At 40.5% G+C, this 24300-nt stretch overlaps 1 protein-coding gene across 1 annotated transcript in view; it reads left to right on the forward strand.

Annotated features, from left to right (window-relative positions):
• GTF2E1 (general transcription factor IIE subunit 1) overlaps positions 1-24300 on the forward strand; it is a 55464-nt gene that overhangs the window by 633 nt on the left and 30531 nt on the right. Inside the window, exon 2 of the mRNA XM_035540261.2 lies at positions 8718-9195. Coding sequence (XP_035396154.1) covers positions 8748-9195 — 448 coding nt within the window. The 5' untranslated portion in view covers positions 8718-8747. The remainder of the gene's footprint in view (positions 1-8717; positions 9196-24300) is intronic.

The following is a 24300-nucleotide window of genomic DNA, read 5'->3' on the forward strand; positions in this document are numbered from 1 at the left end:
GGCCCGTTTCTAACCCCCTTCTGTTCTGCCGGGTTTGGCCATTGATTAAGGCTGGGTCGTGCAACCATTCAGTTCACTAGGTCAATAAGATACTTTGCGCGTTTATTTTCTTCTGGCCTCACAAGTTTGATGCTCCCCAGAGGAGCAGGGGAGCATCACATCTCATAGTGGCAGTGAGCTGTTAAATTTTCCTCACCTGCTAAACTTGTATCATCACAGTTAGCTCAGAATAAATAAGAAAGATCAATACCATGAAAAAGGTGTTTATCAGCACACAGTTAATGTACAACTTAACCAAATACGGATGATTTAATATCTTTCAACCATGAAAGGGAGTTTTTTCTCTCATCTCTTCCCTGCCCTGGCATCCTCTCACTTCTTCTGGCTCTGTTGCTTGTCAGACTTTTCTACTAGCAGATTCAGTCAATTATACTGTTGGAAAGCAAACCTAGCAAAAGAAAAAGAAGGATATTTTCCTGCCTTTAGTGCTTTAATTGGTTCACAGAAAGGTATTGCAAGTGGCAGAGCTGGTATGAGAGAAGACAGAGCCATGTGCTTGGGACTGGAGCAAGTATCTGACAGGATTAAGGGATGATGGGAGTTTCATTCCTATCTACCACTCCCTTTAAGGTGCTACTTACATGTCACATTCATGCAGGATGCTTTAGGAAATTCTTCCAATCAAGAGGCTATAGGAATTAAAGCTAATCTAGTATTTTGTAATTATTTAGTTTCTGCTTCGTTATTGCTTATGTCCACAGAATATAAACCTGTTTGATACACCCTGAGAAACTAAAACTTTTCTGAGGCTAATACCTTCATGTATTATTACTGCTACTTTTCTGAATTCCTGAAACTCAGACAATATCACTTGCAGCATTTCTTTTGCTGAGAAGCATGGTATTTAGGTCTCTTGAATACAGGGTACAAAGGAGGATTACTGCTTCCATCCAGTCTGAAGCTTACCAAGAAATGCTAGGTTAAGCCCACTGAACTCTAGTGTAATCACAACTTAGGTTTGATATTTTTGTAAAAAGCTCTTTTCTTTTTTTCCATTCTAAGAAAATGAAAGCCTTACCACTTGATGATGAGAACCAATTCTGAGAAGTCTCAAAAATAATAGATGTACGTCTGCTGGTATACGTTCAAGTAACAGTGTAAATTGTGAATGTGATGTCCACAGTTAAAACGTACTAGTGGCTGCAGATTGGAACCCAGTCAATCTCATCTCTTTTTGCCACCACCTGGTGAAGGTTCGCTCTTCCATATCCTTAGCCATGCTGCCTTCTGTCTGCTTTGCATATGCTCTAGTCTGGCAACATAAATTATTCAGTTTGGGAACTTTTACCCAATGCCCTCCCTCTGAAATACCCTAGGTTTTCACTTTTTATCAGAATTATTTACCTCACTAAGTAAATAGCTAACTGTCAGCACAGAATGGGGGCTGGGTTGTAGCTGCAGGCAGCAAAGGAAGAGGAAGACTTAACTCTGTACCAAAGAGAGAATAATTTGACCTAAGCTGTGACAGAAAACTAAACCTTCATTATTCTAGCTGCCAAGTGTCACCTTCAGTGAACAGTGCGCTCCATTTTGTCTACAGGTGCAACTGTAAACAGTTTTTTAGTGGTAATATTCATCTGAAGTACTTCTGAATACTTTTGTTTATATATATATATATGTGCGTGTAGGTATTCCTTTAATTTATTGATATCTTGCTGTTATATGAGGTCTAGATGAAGAATGCAGGCTCAATGTAGTTCTTGAATTTCTGCATTCATGGTCTGACCATGTTGCCTTATGTGAAGTTCTGTATGTTTTGAGTGAGAAGATTGGGTGAAAATGACCTAATTTCAGCCAGGCTTTTCAACCTTTCTGTGTGCAGCAGCACAGTTTTTCATTAAAAGTAGTAAGCCCTGTAATACATGTGGCCACTTGTTTTCAGTTTATGGAATGCCAAAAAGAAGGGAGGATTTTAGTGAAAGCAGAGTGTTGTGGGTTTATTTCTTCTCTAATACTTGAGGGCAGGTAGGTTTTGCAAACAAAATTAATTACTTCACATCAAGATAGGGCAGTGATCCTGCAGTCTGCAAGAAGTGGTAAGCTTTTGGTGAAACGTCAGAAGACTTTAGGTTTGGAAGTTGTGTGTTATAAAGGCAGTTCCGGATAATAGGGACATGTTGCGCAGATCATGATTGATGCCATTCTCTGTGATCATAGAATCATCTAGGCTGGAAAAGACCTGCAAGGTCATCAAGTCTCCAACCATCAGTCTGACCTACCAAGCCCCATCAGTAAGCCATGTCCCTTAGTGCCACATCCACACATCTCTCAAATACCTCCACAGATGGGGTCTCCACTGCTTCCCTGGGCATCCTGTTCCAATGCTTGATCACCCTCTCTCTGATTCAGTTCTTCGTAATGTCCAACCTAAACCTTCCCTGGTGCAACTTGAGACAACGGCTGAGGTTACTTTGCACACAAATTTAAAACCTTGATGGCATGTTTTCCTGCCATAGTTCTGAAATTTGTGCTTTCCTTCTCTGTGCTCAGGAAGATTCAGAATCACTCCTGTCAGTTCAAACCCATCATCTTCTGAAAAGCAGTTTTTAATTTTATTAGAGTTGGAGATTATAAAACTAGACTTGGAGTTTGCAAGTGACTGCTGGAGTGTGACCTGGCATATAGGAGCTCCCAAAAGCCTGTCATACTTAACCACGTACAAAGGTAAAGGACTCTGTCCTTGTCATCTGAGTTTTTAAAGCTCAAACATAAATTACAAGATAGGAAGTTAATAGGGACTGTTTATGGTGAATGATTTGCTTGAATTAATGAATCAAATAATAGGCTGATGATAAGTTCTCCAGAATTCATATTTTGGACAAAATAAAGGTGTTTTTTGTTATTTTTTATTAAAAAAAATCTCTTGTGATTTAAGTCATTGCCTACAGATTTTTTTTGCTAGCCAATCAGCAGAACTTGGTCCTGAAATTGTTAGTGAAAAATAGCATAATTTAAATTATGTTTGGGGGATGGGGGCTGATAGAAAGCAAGTTTCCCTTCCCAAGTACGAATGCTATGTCTGATAGATCCTCCTAGCTAAACCTGTAACTTTGAGTTTTCCTCCAAAAGAGATTTGGGGTGTCTTTAGGGGGTTGCATACCCCCAGAGAGTCTGAGGAAGATCCCAGTTTCAAAATATTTACATTACCAGATTTATGAACAGTGAAACTTAATGATTTTTTTTTTGTCTGGTAAAGCTACTAGTGGAGTCAGTATAAGCCTCAAAGTTATATGCTGAAACAAGGCAATGATCATTTGCAGTATTAGATATAAATTCAGGTTAATTCATTGGCTGAGTTGCGTTTTCATAATTTGTAGTTCTAGTTTGATCTGTTTAGTGGCTTCTAGGTATCATCTTTATAGTAGTTGTCCTCTTTTGTCTCTGCTTTTGACAGGAAGAAAAACAGATGTAACATCCTTAGCATAATTCCTGTTAGAGTTCACAAAACTCCTATTATGACAACATAGATTTACCTCCTTCATGTACCCATAATACTGAATTGTATTCGTGCAATTACACAGAACAGTTCCCTAATAGTTATTTCTTAGTGAAGTCTGTTTATACTTTGAAACCATGTTTCTGAACATTGTCCTGTCTAGTGTGCTTTGTTGGTGGTGCTGCAGATGTTTATGGCACAGTTGTTCATCTTGGCCATTGGGTTTCTTTATTTTTCCCCAGTAATGTTCCTTAATGTTTGCATGTTGTTAAGGACAGTACAGACATCATTACGAAATGGATGCACGTCCATTTAAACCTTGTTAGATGTTACCGTATTTCTTTGCACATGTAATTAATTCAGGTTTGACTTACTGCTTTGATGGGAGGTGAAATCACTGCTTAAGAATGCAGAGAATGTCCTTTGCTTTTGAATCTTATATTATACTCCTGTGACATTGGATTAACATTTGTGAGCTGGATCTTGGCTGGTGAAGGGTAGTAAGGATTTGGAGTTCATGTGATGTGGCCTGACATTCTTCATGGTGTGGTGACATCAGCTTCTAAAGAAATAATGCTAGGTCCTGGCCCGGTGAGTTCTGGCGATGGTAATACACTTTCATACCACTGCCTTGTATCACATCACTTATGTGAAAATATAATTAAGAGTGCTGTTGCAAAATACATCCTTCATCCAACGATATGGATCTTGTTTGAGGCCTAATGTCTGAGTGACCAAAGACAAGGGCTCAATGTCATATAAAAACTTGTTTGACCGTGTGTCCATACTGATGCTTAGAGCTAAGTTAGATATGTTCAGCATTGTTGACTTTCATGTAGCTAAGCTTGGCCAGGGTATTCTTTGACAGCTTATTTTCTTTAATTTCCTTAAAGCTGACACTAGTCATTTTTTTCACCCAAAGACTTTCTTTTGCAGGATTTAGAATTTAATCCTTGTTAATCAACTTCCTGAAGTGGAGTTTGATGGGGAAGAATGGTTTGTGGTGTTTACAGAATGCTTGTATTTCCATATATCCATGCCTGGAAGAAAACCCATGTTACACTTGAGACAACAGCTATTACCTGAGGATAGAGGGGAGTTGGATGTAACTATAAATTTCTGGTAAAGGAGATGAAATAGTATGAAATAATCGGGTGAAAACTTCTGGCCCCACTAGATGGAGGGGAAAGAAATCTAGCATTTGGCACTGAGAAATTGTATTAAATCTTTCCCTTGTTTCTCAGCAGTAGTTAAAAGTACATAGTCTTACAGGAGGTTTTGTTTATTAGTGCCTTGTATTATTTGTTTATTAGTGCCTTTTAGGTCTAAGTGTAAGATTCGAGTGCATTATTCAGGAAATTGTACCTTAAACCTGTTGAAAAGTGGCTGTGGAAATCTGCAGCTGTCTTATCAGTGAGATTTTTTGCAGAGAAAATGCTTGGCATCAACTCTCAGGTGATGTATCCAGAGTGAGACGTGCTTGCTTAGAATCACAGAAACCACTTTCTGCTTTTTTTTCCCTCCTTTTAGTAACAATTGATGTTCTGAATTTCACTCTGCCCACTAAAAGCTTCATTCCCAAGCTTTTCTGCAAGGACTTCTTAGGGGGCAATGAATTGATCAGGAGGGAGATTTTTGTTTGTTTTGAGGATCAACATTTAGAAACCTTTTAACTTCCAAAATTTGTCTTTTTAATTCACTTCTGGGGTGCCAAGCACGACTTAAAGTTAATCTTTGTATTAATGTCATTCCGTGCCTAAACTTTGAATAAGTAGAATTAATCAGTTTAAATAAATAAAGGCTTCTGGCTAGACTCTGCATGGACATAGTTTTGTAGTGTCTGTACATTGCTGGCAGATTCGGTCAAAACCAAGGTTTAGCTCAAAATGATGGTAATATTGTCAAATACCAACAGAATGAAATTGATTTTCAGGCACAGTGTCCTGTGACTGTATTCAGGTTGACTCTGGCTTCTTTTTAAAAAAAAAAAAAGGACAGTGTTTTCAGTACTGCATGGCTAACTCATCCTGGGGCATCCTTGATTGCTGACACTTTTATCTTTACCTAGTTTAATGCAAAGCTCCATTAAAAATGGCCTTTGTGTGAGTTAAACCATAATGCATGCAAAGAAGGCAGACTCAAGAAATATGTGAATTGTGGCTAATTCACGCTGGGATAAACAAAATTGAATTTCCTTGAAGGGAAGTTGGAGCTGGACATCCAAGCATTGTTTTCTGTAAGCTATTCTCAGCACGCCATCAAACAGACAGCAGATTTTGTTAAGTTCATTTCAATTTGAACACTGTGAGTAACGCTTGGCCTTAAGACAGAGAAAGAGAAAAGCTGAGGCAGGAAAGTGTTTTAAAAGAAAATAATAAATGTGTTTTTTTTATATTCAAAACGCAAAAAAAAAAGCAGTGCAGCCTTAATTTATTCAATAGCAAGCTCCACATTGCAAAGCCTGATTGCTTTGTAGTTGCAGTGGCCATTACCCTTAAGAGGAACATAGCTCAGTGCAGAGGAGGGTGGGGGTTGAAGAGAAGTAAAGCTTCAATGGGTAAGGTTGCTTAAAGGTTTTGAGGGGGAAGCATTTCTATAAGTGATAACACATTTTTGAATAGACTTAGATGATGGAATTGAGTCAGCAGCTGCTGGGTAAATGTAGATGCTGGATGCTAGAATGGTTTGGGTTGGAGGGGACCTTAAAGACCACCCAGTTCCAATCCCCTGCCATGGGCCAGAACACCTCCCACCAGACCAGGTTGCCCAAAGCCCCATCCAGCCTGGCCTTGAACACCTCCAGGGATGGGGCATCCACAGCTTCTCTGGGCAGCCTGTGCCAGTGCATCACCACCATCTGAGTAAATAATTTCTTCCTAATATCTGATCTAAATCTACCCTCTTTCAGTTTAAAGCAATTTCCCCTTGTCCTATCACTACACTCCCTGACAAAGTGTCCCTCCCCAGCTTTCCTGTAGCCCCCTTTAGGTACTGGAAGGTCTCCCCAGAGCCTTCTCTTCTCCAGGCTGAACAACCCCAACTCCCTCAGCCTGTCTTCATAGGAGAGGTGCTCCAGCCCTTTATAGCCCTTGTGGCTCTCCTCTGGACTTGCTCCAACAGCTCTGTGTCCTTCGTGTGCTTGGGGCCCCAGAGCTGAACGCAGCATTCCAGGCGGGGTCTCACGAGAGCAGAGTAAAAAGGGGAACATCACTTCCCTTGCCCTGCTGGCCATACTGCTTTTCGTGCAGCTGAGCATAAGTCTGGCTTTCTGGGATGCAAGTGCACATTGCTGGCTCATGCTGAGCTTCTCATCAACCAATACCTGAGGTCCTTAGTAGAGCTGCTCTCAATCCATTCTCCACCCAGTATTTGTGCTCGGGATTGCCGTGACCTAGTTGCAGGGTCTTGCACTTGGCCTTGTTGAACTTCATGAGGTTCACACAGGCCCACCTCTCAAGTCTGTCATCCAGAGTGACCAGAACATCCCTTCCCTCCAGCACGTCAACCATACCATAGAGTTTGATGATTTCAGAGAGATGTGTTAGTGTGGGGAGTATAGCAAAGTGCTGTAATGGTGTTTGCTAAAACAAAAATATTATGGGTTTTGTGATAGTGATGCAAAACACAAGACACTTATCCAGATTCTTTCTTCTGCTGTCTCTCTCCTTGCTGCTTTATTTGAGACTTGAATGCTGGGGAGGTACGTGTTCAGTGAGTGAAACATCTAACAAGTGAAAATTGAGATTGTCATGATTTTGCTGTTAATGACATTAGCTCACAGATTAAAATTAAAATGAAGAACAAACAACTTCAGGTGTGGTTGGTCGTTTCATTTTTTTTTTAGTCGAGGTAACCTTTTGCTTAAGAAATGGTTAATCAATCCCCAAACAGCATGGAAGACTCTTACTAAAATAGACTAGTCCAAGGTTTATTTGACGTTAACTGGAAGTATGAAGTCCTGAATGAGTCTTTCAAAAGCACCTATATGTTTCATGCGTATTTTGAGCCCTTTACACACAGAAATTCAAGTTCATTGACAGGAAGGAAATTTTTATTGCCTGCAGATGTATAGACTTGAAAGAGTGGAGGGAAAATGCACAAAACCTTCTCACGAAATGACAGTAAACCTTGCTCTGTGCCATATGGAATTGCTTCCCGTTTTAAGTCCACTGGACAAATGGATTCCTTCAGAAGGGTCACTGCTATTTGTTGCATGCTGCAATTTGATTCTGGGTTATGTCTGTGGCAGAGGTGACAATATGAGGAATTCCTTGCATGATCTGATCCTATGTATTAATCCTTGTATGGCACAGAAGCATGCAGCTGATATGACTAGTTGTGCCACTTTATGTTGAGGTAAAGAAAAATGAAGTGAAAATACAGTATTTTGAAATCACTGCCTTGTCACAGCACAGTAAGTTCATGAAGTATTTATCTCTTAAACAGATAACCTTGCCATGTTCAATATGTCTTGATTTTTACTTTGCATTACACGTGGGCTTCTAAGGTCTGAATGTGAGACTTAAAATGTAGGATCAGTCATGTGGAAGGACAGGTTTGCCCACCTGTGATCAAGGCTCAAGTGGTCTGTTAGGTAGTAATTGATAGTGGTAATAGTTTTCATGCTGCAGACTGCTGACTAAGATGCATTTATCAGAAAGTAAGGAAAAAGTCTGTCTCTTCTGATGGGAGCTTTTGTTTGAATATGTACCAGTCTGTACTAGCAAGCTGTCCTCATGTAGTGTCGCTATCCAGTGATGTCTGAGAAACAGAAGCGGGCAGGGATATTTATAATGTGATGAAGTAACATGAAGTAGAGCTGTAGAACTATCCCACTTTCTCAGGCCATCTGAGGTCCTTTTTTGCTGTAGTTTTTCTGCTTCTACCAGGACACAAGTCTCAGCTGATCATGAAGCTGTCTACTGGAGCTCAGCTTCAAGAAAGTTTTCTTATTCCAGCTTTGAGTAGAACTGAAATCTGCTGAATGTTGTGGTAGCAATTTGTGTGCTTTTGTTTTCCACCATCCTGTTATGAATTAGAAGTACCACTTCCAAATTCTACTTTTGTAGAATAGATATTATTAACTTCTAAGGGGAAAGATCAGTGTTGGGGAAAGGGAAATGAAGAGCATCCCATCCTTTTCTAAGCTGTAAGAAAGATGCGTGAAAACTGCTGAAGTCAGAACACTAGTTAAGAATCCATCTGCCTTTTTTCATTGCAGTATACATGAAGCTCAAGATCTGAACCTGCTATGACTGACCCAGACGTCCTCACTGAGGTCCCTGCGGCTCTCAAACGCCTTGCCAAGTATGTTGTGCGTGGGTTTTATGGCATTGAACATGCTTTGGCTCTGGACATTCTCATCCGAAACCCCTGTGTGAAGGAAGAGGACATGTTAGAGCTCCTTAAATTTGACAGGAAGCAGTTGCGGGCTGTCCTCAACACCCTCAAGGGTGACAAGTTCATCAAATGCAGGATGAGGGTAGAGACAGCTCCAGATGGCAAAACCACCCGTCATAACTATTACTTCATCAACTACCGCCTGCTGGTTAACGTGGTGAAGTACAAGCTGGACCACATGAGGAGGAGGATTGAGACGGACGAAAGAGACTCCACCAATCGCGCCTCTTTTAAATGCCCCATTTGCTTCAGCACTTTCACAGACTTGGAGGCCAACCAGCTCTTTGACCCCAGGACAGGTAAGATATGGTAACAGTGCTCTGGCTTTCTGCTTTGTTAGTGCCAGGCTTTAAGGAAAGTCTTAGGATAATTCTCCTGAGGTTGGCAGAAGGTCAGGATACTGTTTCTGCATGTGGTAAGTGTCTGAATACCAAAGTACTGTAAAATGTTGCAGAAAAATAATGTCGTGTTTTATTGCCCCACTGGTATTTGTTTTGGTAATGGTTACAGTAGTTCTTGTAGAGTCTGTACAGGCAAATAGCAGTCTTGGTAAAATGCTTGTAGATATGCTGAGTGACAAGCAGTAGAGAAATGGAAGTCTTATCCCAATCAAATTCAAGGATGAGTAAGGCGAACTGCCCTTTTTGGAAGAAGGTGGCTTTTTGGTATAACCTGGTCTTGCCTTCAAAACTGCATGACTTCTTTTTGCAGAGAGGACACATAAATCACTGAGTTTTGTATGCAGGAAATTTGTACTGTAGATATGGGCATGCGGGGAGTGAACTGTTACTGTTTAATTTGCTTCTAGCCATTTCATTATGCTGTACAACCTGGCTTCCCTAGTGTAAACCATTCTCACGAAAGTTAAATTAATTCCAGACTTGTCTGTGGTTGGGAGTAAACATTTTTTTTTCCAAGTGTGTGCCTCAGTGGAGGTGTGTATCTGTCTCATGCATATGAAATCAGAGTCATTTCTGGGTGTCAAAGGAGCTTCTGTGCTAGGGAAGAAAAGGAAAAACACCCGCACCTGATGAGATCCTGCTTTGCCTCTCTAATCTGGGTTTATTCTGCGGGGAAGACAGGGAGCAGAGGTTGGGTGTCAGGCCTCTACCTTCTGAACTAGTTTCTCGGTGCTCTTTAATGTTTCCTTTTAAATTCTTTCTCCTGCGGACAACTTTTATTTTTTTCAAGTTGTTGCAGTGGATTGTGTTGGCCACATGCCTCCACTGCCCTCTGGAATTTCCTCTTAGAAAAGGCCTGAGACCCATTTGGGTCTCTCCCTCAGAGAACTCTGGAAAAGGTGTGTGGAGGAACCAGGTTTACTGGACTGTTCCAAGGATGCCTTTGGCCCTTAGTGCTGCGCGTAAACCTCTCCCACTCATGGATGCTCATGGCAGTACAAGAGTTGAAGGGTAACTGAAAGCCTTATGAATTTCAGTCAGGGCTGACTTGCGCTGCAGCCACATTAATAAAACGTTGTGAATCAAAGCACAGGGCCAAAGAGGTCCATGAAGCAGGTACAGCATGGAAAGCATCCTCTCTGCTAGGCTAGACCAGGCTGCACTTGTCAGCTTCCGTTCCTTATCAGTGATGGTAAGAAGGTTTTGAACCTCTGTGCCTGTAATCATTCTGTTTCGACTTGTGAAGTGTGATTTGTGAGCTCTGTCCATACCTTGGGTTTGTAGTGCTCTTCAGTTACCACAGCATCTCTCTCTGTCTCTCAGCTTTAGCAGAGGTCTGTTTTGTATAGGTTACCTATAGGGTACAGGCCCTCAAATGGAGGTCTTACTTCAGATCTGTTTTACTCCATTTGTGAATATAATTTCTGAAATAATTTTGAAAAAAAAAAACAACACCATAAAGACCACAAAACAACACCACCAAAAAAAAACAAAAAAAATGGGGCAGACAGCAGGGTTTTTGTAGGCTGTTTTTTTTTTTTATTTTTTCCCTCTAAGAAGTTACTGAGGACATGCAAAAGCTAATCTTTTCCCAAGTCATATTACCTATGTACTTTACCGGGAAGAAGTGCAGTGCTGTACCTGTGCTGTGTTTGTGTCTTTCCTGTGCCTTGATGTTGGGAACTTAACTTGTCTGAGAATCTCTGGCCATCTTCTTCTGTCTTTTCTTCTGCTTTCCTGGAACTCAAAGTTAAAAACTTAGAGCATTTTTAATCTTCTATGCCAAGTGTTGTAAGCAATGCAAAATAAGTTCAGTTAATGTTCTGACTGTACTTGGAGAACTGGTAATAAAAATTAATAAAAATTAATAAAAATTAATAAAAATTAATAAAAATTAATAAAAATTAATAAAAATTAATAAAAATTAATAAAAATTAATAAAAATTAATAAAAATTAATAACATTTATAGCTTTCATTTGGATAAATTCTGCTCTTAGTGAAACTGAGATGTAACCAGTTGTCCTTATGCAGGTAGGGTTGTGCATTACTGTAGAGTCCTGCAGTGATGACTTGGAAGTTGCATCTATCTTTCCAGGCTTTTCCTGTGTAAGAAGGTGAATAACCTAGAGTCCTGCAGAAGACAGTGTTTTTGTGTATGTAAGATTGGGCTTGTTTCACACAGCTAATTGCAATTAAAAACCTGTAGGAAGAACTTTTGATTCATGAGGTTTCAGGTTTGTGTTCTACCTATTGACCTGACAGCAGGCTTGTCAGGAATTGCTGCAGACTGGCTTCCTGCACTGAGCTGACAGTTCTCACCCACTTTGAATGTGTTGAGATCTACAGAAAGAAAAAAAGCGAATGCTATATGAGTGAAGTGTTACTTTGAGCCTTGTGTTTCAGATGGGTTGACTGAGAAAGGAGAAGGATTGTAGTCTTCCTAGAAGATCCTGTTACGAACACTTGAAAAACTGATCATTGCATTTCCTTTGCGTCACCAACTGCTGTCTGACCTGTGCTCTGATATATCATCACTTCATTCTGCATGCATGCTAGCAATCATTTGCAGTTGCTACTGCGATGAAGCCTCATGTAGGTAGAAAGCTGCAGCCATTCCCTTAAACAAGGTAAGGGCCCTCTCTTGAGGCAAAGATGTACAAGAAAAAGATTAATTGAGTAACAGTAAGAAAGGTCAAGTGTTAAACGTGTGCTGTGAATAACAGAGCCAAACTGTCTGCTTCCAGACCTGGGCTGACAACGGACACTGACATAAGGGACACTGGATTTTCAAGTGCTTCACCTACAGATAGGATGCTCTTTCATCTGGATCTTCCACAGACTTTGGGGAAGATTTTTGTTCTTTATGCTTTTAAGTGTAGAAACTACAGAAGTTTCTGTAGGGCAGTTCCTGAAATTATAGAGCAGTCTAAGCAATTAGATGCTATTGTGTGGATTGGTTTTAAAAAAATCTCAGAGGTTTGAGTATGTGCAAGTATGTTTTGTGGAGGGTGGGAGGGGGGATCCAAGGAGCTGCATTGTCTCACCCAGTAGAGGGAGCTGTCTTCTTTCCTCTATACGTGCAGGCTTGGGTTGATTAATTTGTTGAATGTCACAAAAATGGAAATTATTTTCATGGATATGTGTTCTGTAGCATGATTAAGTGGGTCTGGTTGAGGAAGATCTGTAATGTATCCTGTTCTTGTACCCTAATCATATTTGTAAGTCTAGTGTAGTGTTGGAGTTGCCTGTCAAATTCAAGGTCAGTTTGAAAGAAGCTATGTGACTGGAAACTGGAATAGGGAGAGTGGGGCTGAAATGAAGGAGTGAGAGAAACGAGATCCTGAAGTGCATTACACTGGCTGATAACTAAGCCATGGATTTCCTTATGTATTCTAAATACTAAACTGTATCAAGATATCTGCCAGGGTAGCAAGTGAATTTAACATTAGAAAGAAGATACAGGCTAAATAAAGTAACTTTTCTGTTCTCTTCTACCTTTGTAATGCAACTTCTATGCAGTCTTGTGTTTTCTTTCACTTCTGTTACTGTGAAGAATAGTCTTGATGTTAACAGTGAATGTAATTACAGTTGGTCTCTTCTATACATCCAGATGTGTGTGTCCTTACCATAATGTTCAGTTAGGTAAGCCATGAATAATAGTGGAAATAAGAGTACAGAAGGTAAGTAGGTAACATGAATTGGAAATATGATGCTGTTGGGATGTTTTTAATTGTGGTTGTACTCACTAGAGTCTTATTGGGAATGATAGCAGCTAAGAACTTACCTGCACTCAGCCCTCCCACAGTTTGATTGGGTTGGATCCTGATTTGGACCAAATGAATGACTTTGGGTACGGCTACACTACTGCTCCTGAAGGTGCAACATAGTAGTAGTATACTGCGTATCAGAGTCTCACTCTGTGTTCTGATATCAAATGTAATTTGGGAAGAATGGATTGAAGGTGGCAACATCAGTTTTCTAGAAGGGGAGACAACACCTTGAATTTCGCTTTAACCCCACTTGTTTTACTGTCACTCATGTAATTTGTGTACTTCATAACAGACTTGCATATAACATGTTCAGAGGCTGGCTTTCTTATCACGGGCACTTCATTATCACATTCAAAGCTGAGCTTTTGTATGATTTTGGCCCTGTTATTGAGATTGGGAATTTGACCAGTCCTTGATTTTTGCCTTGGTCTTGTGTGTACATTTCTGGAGCTACTGCCTTTTTCTTCTGAGTACTCAGCTCCTTGCTTCATCCCCAGTGAGCTATTCAGAACACATCTGACTTCTCTTCTTGTTCTGAATTTCTGCTTCCTCAGGCAAGTTCTTACACTATCTTCAGATCTTCCTGATTTGATTCAAATTGCTTCTGAGCCTGTTCTGTTATTTTTTCTTATGTTCCCCCTTCTCCGTTTGTTTTGTTGTTGTTTTTTTTTTTTGCCTTGCCTTTTTCTTCAGGAGCTCCCATGTCCGTTTCTGGTACATCTCTTTGTATTCTCTCCGTTTCAGCCATTAGAAAAAAAAATCCTTAAGAACTATTCATTCCACATATTCATGCTATGTAGTCAGTCCTATATTTGTTCTTTTTGCTGTTGATGCTTGTTCTTTAGGTTGAATGATTTTTCAGAACAGGCACTCAGGTTAGCTTCATCTGCCCTGTACTGCCATGTATGTGCTATATCATATTACTGCTACAGCAGTTTACAGCTTTACCTGCCCAAACCAGGACTTAGCCTTTGTAAATTGGCATACAAGAAACTTTACCTGAAAAAGAAACAGTTGAGAGCAATTCAGTTTGAGTAACATTACATTCTCTGAAGATTTTTTTGTCTTTTCGTTAGCTTTCCAACTGTATGTAAACCCTTCTGTGTGATTTTTCTTGACTTTACAGGCACATTTTGCTTGTCTGTGCTGCCACATAAAGCTTTTGGCAAATGCCAACAGAGGGAAACTGCCCATACCCTGTTTAGTTTCACTGTTTCTATTCAAATTTCTGGCAAAAGCTGCAAGAGTACTCCTGTCAGCTTTACTCTGCTTCAGAATGATAAAGCGTGGAGCTACAGGGAAAGAAAAACTGAGAAAAACATCAGAGTTAATGCAGGCTTTTCTGAAAGTTAAGAATACTCTTCAGAATGCCTTACAAGGGATGTGTAGATTATATCTGTAACCTGAAGGGGATGAGTACAAGCTGGACGCTTTTTCTGAAGTACCCTTTGGTCCCACTGTGGGTCACTCAGCTTGATGGAGAAACGGGTGACAGTAGTGCTGGAGCTGGTGCTGTGCTGAACGTGAGGGCTGTAAGGGCCTCTTTGGAGGCAAAATCAGAGACTCAGTGGAGCTGTTGCCTGTAGACTGATGGCAAGTTGATTCCCTGTATTCCAGATTGTCTTCTGGCTGGTGTGCTCTTTTTTTTAATCTGTCTGATAAATGCAAGCCCATATTTATAGTATTGATAGCATTTTTGTCTGCAAAGGACATCTTATTATTAGAAGTGCAGGAAATAGTTGCCCTTCAAGTAACGGTTATCACTTTAACTTTTCTTTTGGCTTTACAAATTGAAATAGATAACAATAAGATCTCTAGGATCTGTGAACGTTGCAAGACCATTTGCAGTGATATCCTGAAAGCTGGACGGCAGCGTTCCTATCTTTTACTCTATTAACTTGCTGTTCTTTTGAAACTGCGTGTTTGGTAATAGCATCTGCAAAGTGTCATCCTTATGGGCACGGGCATCTGTTTTTCAGTTGGATCAGGAGCACGTCTAGAATCCTGTTACTCGTGTAGTGTTTCTACAGCTGGATGCAATTTGAGGGAATACTGTGTGGGCCTGCTTGGTGTTTTGGCTCCGTCGTCTTGGTTGGAGTGTTTTTTAAAACAACAAAAAAAGTTAGGAATTTCTTTGGGTATTTCTGTCCAGTTAGGTCTTTCTGTGCTCACTGTCTGGCTCAGCCTGTGCATAGTAGGGCAAGAGGAAGAACCCTTTCAGCTTGGAGCTGCTGAGGTTGTACTTATGAGCTGGAGTAGAAATGGCTCTTACTAAGAAGAGGACAGCATTCCTCTCCCAGTTTTATACTGAATATGTATTAAATCATCTGGCACTCCTGAACGATCAATAATTTGTCTAATGCTGTCCATTTTTTGGAATGTTTAATATATGTTTTTAAGAGAGGAATGTCTTTCACTGTTCAGAAATTGTTACATTATTTTTCATGCAATTGGGCTAAAAGCAGCCAGCACACTGAGATGAATGAGTAACTCGTGGTGCTCCTCTAGGTAACAGCAAGTGGTTCTGAAGGTGCTTCTTTTTTTTTTTTTTTTTCAAGATACTAGATTTCTCTCCTTCTCTAATTGCAAACCCAGGTCAGCAGGAAGGGAGAACTATAGCATGAAATTCAGTTTAATGTTGTTTTTCTGTAATGCAGCACATCAAATTTGGAATTTGGTTGACACCTTTTGAATTTTCTGTCATTTGCTGCTTAGACTATGCCCACAAAATACACGCACGCGGACAATTCTGCATATACATTGCAGCCTGTGATCAAGTTGCTATTTCGCAGCTGAGGGAGCTACAGCATTGCCATGCCCTTAGAGCACCCTGCCTGCTTCATTCTGCACTGACACCTGCTGTGCCCCCTGACAGAGCTTATTATCTTGTTTGCCATACAGTGTGCTTGAAACTGCTGACTGGGTCCCTGGTCTCTCTGCATAGCTGTGAAAAAGCTACTGCCTTTTTGTTTTTCAAATGAAGACCTGCAGTGTGTTTTCTCCCCAAGTGCTGCTAATTGGGCAGAGGTTGGTGGCCGCAGTGTGTCCATCCCGTACTGAAATAGGTCTCGCAGCGCACGTGGCAGGTAGGCAAGGTGCTGGTGCATTGTCAGTGCTGAGAAGGCGTAGCAGTGCTATGCTGTGGTGGTCAAAACCAGTAAGCTCCAGTGAAGTAACAGCAAAATGTAGTAGGCATCTTTGTATCAATCTTTCATGAGTCTGTAAATACATCTTATGACATTGGGAACTAGGTGGTAATGAGGCTTTCCCACCAAATGCTTCATTGTGTAGATTTCATTAGCTTCAGTTCAGCTATTTGCAAGTCCTAGAGAGTGAGGTGGAGTGGTGAAGTAGCTTTGGTCATCTAGTATTTCTTCAAGAACAAGTAATTTACTTGAGGGGTTTTTGTTGTGTTTTTGTGTGGTTTGTTCGTTTTCTGAGTTTTCTGCATGTATCTCTCTCCGATACACCAGAGCTGTCTGTTTTCTAGAGGAACACACACAAACTTCTTGCCCACCTGACAGTACATTCTGAAGGTGTCTTTTGGAGCCATGAACAAAATGCAATTAAAAAAATGGATGTAGAAGTAGTCTTGAAAACATTACTAAGCTGTACACAAACTCTAGAAGACAAATGAAAGATGCTTAGACTGATTTCCTAAAGCCAGTTCTGTGTCTAGAAGAGTTCTGACTTGTTTTGAGTATGGATTATAAAAGAGCTTTACTTTTATTTCTTTTATTTTGGATGAAAAGTAGGTCCTCTGTAGGCAGAAGTAGAAAGACATCAAGGCCCTCAATAATGTCCAGAGGAGGGCTATGAAGCTCGTGAAGGGCCCTGTCTGAAGAAAATTATTGAGATTTTTCTCACAATTACAAGTCCCATGAGGGGCGGCTTGAGGGAACTGGGGTTGTTTAGTCTGGAGAAGAGGAGGCTCAGGGGAGACCTTATTGCTCTCTGCAACTACCTGAAAGGAAGGTGTGGGGAGCTGGGGGTCGGCCTCTTCTCGCAGATAACTAGTGACAGGACTAGAGGGAATGTCCTCAAGTAGCACCAGGGGAGGTTCAGGTTGGAAATGAGGAGACATTTCTTCTCAGAAAGAGCAGTCAGGCATTGGGACGGGTTGCCCAGGGACATGGAGGTGTCACTGTCCATGGGGGGTGTTCAAGAAAAGGTTGGACGTGGTGCTTAGGGACATGGTTTAGTGGGTGACATTGGTGGTAGGGGGATGGTTGGATCAGATGATCTTGGAGGTCTTTTCCAACCTTAATGATTCTAGGATAAGCAGAAAGCATAACATCATGGGTTTTGCTTCAAGTTCAGTTGCTTCTTGCTGAAGGAGGATGTCTTTGGAGGACCCGATATACAGTATGTGTAGTGAAGTAATCTTCCGTTCTTTGATCTTTTCTTTCAGTGTCTGAATTTGAGAATAACCAGAGGAAAAGTGGTTATGGTGTGGAAGAATGAAATCTCTTACCCTTTTGAGGGGTGGGAGGAGAGTCCTTCTCATGCCAATCCGGTATAGTGCTTTTAGGTTGTGGTGTTTTTTGTGGGTGGGGTGTGTTTGTTTTGTTGGGGGGGTTGTATTTTTACTTTTTTATACTTGAAAGGAATGTGTTGTGGTTTTTTTTTTTGATGTGTTGAAGGTCAAAGTTGGTCCTTATTGTCACTCAGTTCTGTGCTTAAGGGGTATGCATTTGAACCTTAATCTGTGAGCTCAGACAAATATCCTTTGCCACTAATCTGTTACACTGTCTGAAAAATTAACAACTTCCCCTCTGGCAACATTCAAGCTGTTCTTTCTGTTATCATGTCAGTTCAGACTCGTTTTCCAGCTTACGAAGAAATATCAATTGCATGAATGAGTGAGAAACATGGGGTTTCTATAGCGATCTGATCAATTGTGCTGCGGGGGTGCCAATGAGAACACAGTTTCTCCTAGCCAGTTTCCAAAGCAGCTGAGTATTGTGAGGCACAAGTTGCTTGCAGAAGCACGCCAAATGAAACTGCGGCAGGTGTCCTGATGAAATGCTTGATAACTGGCAATAATGCCATCACTGTACATGCCAAACATTCACTTCTTGCAGTTGCAATCCACGTGTGCCCTGCCAAATCACAAGACCTGCCTCCTTTCATTTACAAGAATAAGCATTATTTATGTCCCGACTGGATTTGTTCTGGGTCTTAAATGTGGAGGATGGAGTTGAGGTCACTAACAGCAGCCTCGAGTTAAAAGCAATATTGAATTTGGTTTTAATGGAAAGCTGCTGGTTCCTTCTACCCCTCTAATGTTTTGGGACAAGAAATTGGACAGCTAATTTTCCAAAGAGTGGGTGACTGCTGTGAAGCTGTGTGTGCTTGTGTTGCAGATAATGCTGATGTCAGTATCATCTATGGAGAAATACAGGCACGGCATTTGGGAGACTTGTCCAGAGATTTCAGAGTGAAGTATGAAGTTCTAAAGTGAGCTTTTTGTTGAACTACAAGGGAGCTTAATCTTCCACTGTGCCTGAAGTTATTGCATGTTTCAGAAAGAGTAGGTGTATTGGAATATTGTCCCAGCAATATTCTTTCTGACCCTGGACACACTATCTACCAGACAGCCCTCTCAAGAGCTCTGTGGCTTGGAGTTTCTACATAGATATGGCCTAATCTGCATGCCTATGGCAAAGTGACGTTTGAAATAAGGTGGTGGGAGGCACACAAGTGCAAATTCTGCTAAAGAATCCTTTCTTGCCCACAGACTGCATGTTGGTTGCCATTGCTGTCTTTACCCAGAAGTGCTAAAACTTGCACAACTGAAATGGAGAACCCACAGCGTATGCCAGCGTTGGACAGTCTTGTATTTAAACTACTTGAAGGGATAAAAATGTTCCACAAGCAATGGTGCTCATTCTGTTTCCTACTAACTGTGTTTTCTGAGGAATAGTTGCAGTTGGGATAGCATGTAGGTAGTCTGTTCGTTGCTTTTTTTTTCTTTCTTGAGTTCCATTACAAAATAAAGCCAAAAATAACGTAGGGTTTAGTATTGTTGAACATGCTGCTAGTCAGTTATCAGCTCTGAACGTGAACATTTGTCTGAATTTGTTGAAAGCTTAGCACTACCAGTAACAGTTTATGAAATCTACCTTGTCGTTGTCAAATAGTGTAAATTTCTTAATTTCTGTTCCAGAAATGCAGAAAAAAGTCCTTCTGTCACCATACAGCTGCTCATAAACACATTTCTCCCTGTATTTTTCAGTCTTGCTTTAACCATGGTAGTGATTCTGTGTAGCCTTCATCAGTGACTTCATGTGAACGTCCCGCGGCATATAAGATTTTTCTCTGGAGAACTCTGTCCTGCTGCACAAAACAACTCTTACTTTTGGAAGTAATTGCCCTTTTCTCTGCATCATCCCCCACAACTGTGGGCTGAAATTGAAGCAAAAGAACAAAACTATGCTTGGAGCCCTCATACCGACGTATTTGCACCACCACAGTCCCCCGGGAGAGTCAGGGTTCACCATTTTCTTTTTTTCTTGTCCTATACTAGATTATGGGACTGTGTGCTTCTTCCTCATTCTAATTACACTCCTTTTTAATTAAAATGCTTTTCCCATACTCTCCAAAAAGGAGTAGAGGAATATTTTTTTCTGTTAATATGAAAAGATGTGTTTGGGCTTGGTCTTTACGCTGTTAAGGTCTCAACAGTTAACAGAAATAGTTGATATATGAAAGAAAAAAATCTGTGTAGCCGTATTGGCTATGTAGATAAGAGAATTAATGATTTTGCTGCTGGAGGATCAAGCTTTATTGTCACCTGGAGGTAACAGAAGCTTTTTTGCTTCAGAAATGTGAGATTTGGGATGGAAGAAAGATGAAAATGAGAGTGGGAGATTAGGGGGTGGCAAGTGCAAGACAATATTCATTTTAGAAGATAAGCAATCCTTTTGCTGTTCCACCCCAATGTGCTCTTCAGGGAAAAGCAACAGTAGCAAGAGGCATGAAACCTATTTGGTGAAGATTTGCATTTCAAAAGGATTGGCAAGGCTTTTAATTCCCTCCATCAGGAATGGCCAGGAAAGGCATTTCATCAGAACACAGCATCATGTCTTCAATGATTAAAGGAAATCTGGGAGTCGGAAGGAAATAGGCAGCTGCTTTGGCAGAACAGGAGCAAGCTCAGTAATATAAAATAGCTCAGATAAAGCCCATCTGAAAATGGATCATGGAAAAAAAAAAACAACCTTCCCCTTCAGAGTCAAACATTTTCTTCCTCTGAAGCTGTTCAGTAGTCTTATTCTTATTCTCCTGCTTGTTCCTGAGGAATTAAATGTGCCTAATTTGCTTCTCAGTTGCACTGATGTGTGGTGCTAAGGCAGGCTGTCTTTCCTGTGTTACCTTCGCTGTTGGTCTCCGCTGGTGTGGCCTAGCTCGCTCAGTTCAGGCTGAGAAAAAGGGTTAAACTGCCCTGCTTCTGAGCACGCTCTTACTGACAAGAAGACAAATGTGTTAGCAGTTTTACTGCAAGACTGAGTATGAACTCTAATGTCGGTGTTTATGGGAATATTTGAATACTGCAGTTTTAAGTTGTGAAGAGATCATTAGCAACTTCTGGATATAATTCTTGAGAGTCAAGAGAAGAGACCTGCATTTTTATTTCCATAGTAATTGCATTCAGTTGGTGAAACTGATTTTAAAAGGTGTTTGCTTGCCTGTCCCCAGGCCTAAAACAAAGCACATGTACACCGTTGCAGTGAGTAGAGGACAAGGTTATAGCTTGACCATAAAAGACAAAGGATTAGGTGATTTGTGATGCTTCACTCAACCTGAAATGGAGAGATGGCTGTCTTAATTGTTCTCTTTGCTTTACGATCAAGATCATAGGAATAAATCACGTTTATTGTTGGGAACAGACTACATCAATTTTAAAAATCCCCATTTTTATGAGAAGTCAGTAACAGTTATAATTAAGTTGGCTGGTATATATACACAAATAGTCTTGTAAAATCTTTAAAAATACATGTTGCAAAGAAACTAAGGAAGCAAGAGGAAAAAGGAAATAATCCTCACCTGCTATATTTGGTTTTATGTAAGCTAAAATTTTCAGAAGATGCTGTTTCTGTGCAGAAGGGCTGTTTCTGTATTTGGCTTGATTCTTTTGGGCATTTCAAGGTATTTAACTCAAGGCAATCTGTGTGTGCTCAGCACAGTTAGCATACAATTTTTACGCATATAATTTTTTATGTAATAACTGAACCTTGGGTGGCCACACCAGAATGTTTCTGCCAAGGTGTGTGTTCAGCCTGCACCTCATCCTTCCTGTTGGCCAGGGGGTTTGTGGCTGGTAAATGCCTTGGTGGTTCATCTTAGTCTGCCTGGAGCTGAAAGCCGTAGCTTGTAAAGCAGACAGGAACTTGCTGCTTTCAAGGAATGAAGGTCACCCTGCAGTTTAATATTATCTCTGAAATGAAATCCTAATCATGTCCATCAGTTGTACATTCGGTAGTCTGAGTGTTAAGGGTTTGCTGCCTTGTGTTATCAACTCTGCAGCGGTGACAGTCTCATCCAGGGACAAATGGCTTCAGTTGTGAAAACAGAAGATGCAGCAGAGTCTCAGCTTGACCCATGCCCACATCAGCATGCAATCTGGGGATCCTCCTAAATTTTTCTGGGGTGGCTGTCATTTAGGTGCCACAGTAGAAACTTGCAGATCAACACACTGGGCATGACCTCCAGAGTTCCCCCTTCTACCACATTTGCATGGCTTTATAACTTAACAGTTAAGGTTTCCACCTTCAAAATGGGAAATATTAAGACACCTTTCTTCACACTTGCCTGATTTCTCTGGTTAGTCTGACAGCTTTACAAGCAAAGTTTTTCTCAGTACGTCTTTTTTTTTTTAGGGCTCCAGTTCTATGTGACTGAGCCTCTAGATCCTACACAAGTAGAACTCATGCCTTAGAAATACTGAGCCTCTGCTAGTCTTCAGCACTGTTGTAAAATTTCATCTTTGTTGTTGATATTTAACTAGAAGACAAAACATTTGCAAATTTCTCAGATTCTTTTCTCTCTTTCTGTCTTCTTTTGGATTAAAGAGACTTTGGGGCAGAAATAAGTCTTTCATGCTCTGCTTCTGTCCCTTTGGCGTACAGCTGATCAGTTCTATCACAAATCCAGGTTCACTGCTGGTCTTATTACCTGTAAAGGAAAGGAGTCAGAGCTTATTTCTATTTCAATTTTAGATACTACCTCTCTTATATCAAATGAGGTGAAGTATTAGTTAAATCTGTGCACAATGCATTTCTAACAGAAGGAAATTCACATGCCTCCTTGCAGTTGTGCTAATGCTACTTGCTCTGATGGAAGTGTTTATGGTACTGAGGATGAGTATATACTTAAGGAGATGAAAGGCAAAAGGAAGTAAACAACACATTGGGCCTTCTATATGGAACTTGAGAGCTGTGAGAGCTCAGATATTTGTAATTAATGTCAGTATGTTTGTTCATAATCAGTTCTGGAAGGAACATTAAGACCCTGCAAGCTTCTTAATATGGGAAGCCAGGAACATCAGTTTGAGAAATGTTTGAGAATTCATTTTAGTAGGAGGGTTTTTTTCCCTCAGATCACTGACTGAATCAGAATATGTGACAATTCCAAATATGCATTTGCTGACTTTTTTTTTGAAGGCTATATAAAATCACTTTCTTTAATATATGCCAGTGTTTGCATGCAGGTATGCAATACAATTTCTCAGTGTCAAAACATTGATTCATCAACTTGTGATGACTCTTCATTTAAGAACTGCTGTCAGCTGTGATGCAAAATCCTTCAATACATTTTTGATATGCTTTTTATTTTTCACATTATAGCAGTTAGAGCTTGAAATTGCTATCTTACTCAGAAGTTACCTTGTGGGAGAATATCTCCAATGGTACAGTCAATCACAGGCACTCACTTTGATCTTGTCCATGTAGGTCCTTGTAAGTGTCCTGAAATTGCAGTGTCTGAAAAATGAAGTTATGACATACCTGTCTTCATCCCTATTCTGCCAATCTGAAGGTGCCTTTATACAGTTTATAACTACTTTTCTTTGGCAGTATGGAAAGGAAGGTGCTGGTATAGGTGAGTAATACAAAAGGTGCGATGCTTTGGACTTCAGTAAACTTCATCTGGTTGACTTCTGACAATTTCTGTAGTTTATAAAGACAGTTTTGCATTCTAATTGTGATTTATACAAAAAACCTTTTCCAATTCTGTCTCATTAGTACATTTAGTACATTGCACGTGTATATACTGTTCTACTTCCAAAATCTTTAGTAGAAAGTATGAAATTAAGTGAACCAAGGTAGACCCTTGAAATGCCCTTTCTGGCTCACAGCAAACAGTCTGAAAATGGTGTTCTTCACCTTTTATGCAGTCATTTTACGATGAATTTATCTGGACCATATTTCTTCAGTTTCTTGATGAGTCTACAAGACGGTTGAATGTCCTCCCTTCCCCCCAGTCAAAATATTTTGCTTCCCATTTTTCCTCTTATCCTCTAGCACCTCTAAAACTTAAGATTGGGTTCACTCTTTTTCTGTAATAACTTATATTCATGCTCAGTTCCCTCTATACCAGTAAATTCTTTCCTGTGCGTTGGCCTCCAACTTCCAGTTTTCCTCAAGTGTCATGATGTGTAGCCCCTAATAAAATAAGCCATGAACCTCAGGTCTCCTCCACCCTTCCCCAGATCTGAATGCCAGTTGCTGGGCTTGCTGCCATCGTAGTTGGTTATTTCTGCTTTAGCTCAGGGCATGTGCTATTTCTCACTGAGCTGCAAGAGAGTACCTAATCCTTTTTGGGGGAGGGAGGAAGATGGAAGGCCGTCTAGAGCAGGCTCCAGGTGGGGCCTGTGCAAAGCAATCCATTGGGGGTCATGAAGGAAATATTTGTCTATTATTTTTGTACTATTAATAAAATTAATTGTGTTAATTTTGGTTTTTATTTCATCCTTTTGAATTTTTATTGCTTTTTTACATTATACATAATCTGTTAGTCCAGTAGTACATGTATAAAAATTCAAAATTGGTTCACGTTAAAAAATAAAATTACTGATGGGGTGAGTGATGCAAAAAAGCTTGGGGGACCAATCTAGCATATTTCTGGAGCTTCAAACTTCCTCCCTTCCCTTCTGAAGGGAACTTCTATCCCTTGCCTAGTGTCAGGATGTTCATCTTGGATTTTTGTGTGTGTTGGGGGGATCCAAAGCAT

The sequence above is a fragment of the Cygnus atratus genome, chromosome 1 (assembly GCF_013377495.2).
Source record: "Cygnus atratus isolate AKBS03 ecotype Queensland, Australia chromosome 1, CAtr_DNAZoo_HiC_assembly, whole genome shotgun sequence".
NCBI classification, from domain to species: domain Eukaryota; kingdom Metazoa; phylum Chordata; class Aves; order Anseriformes; family Anatidae; genus Cygnus; species Cygnus atratus.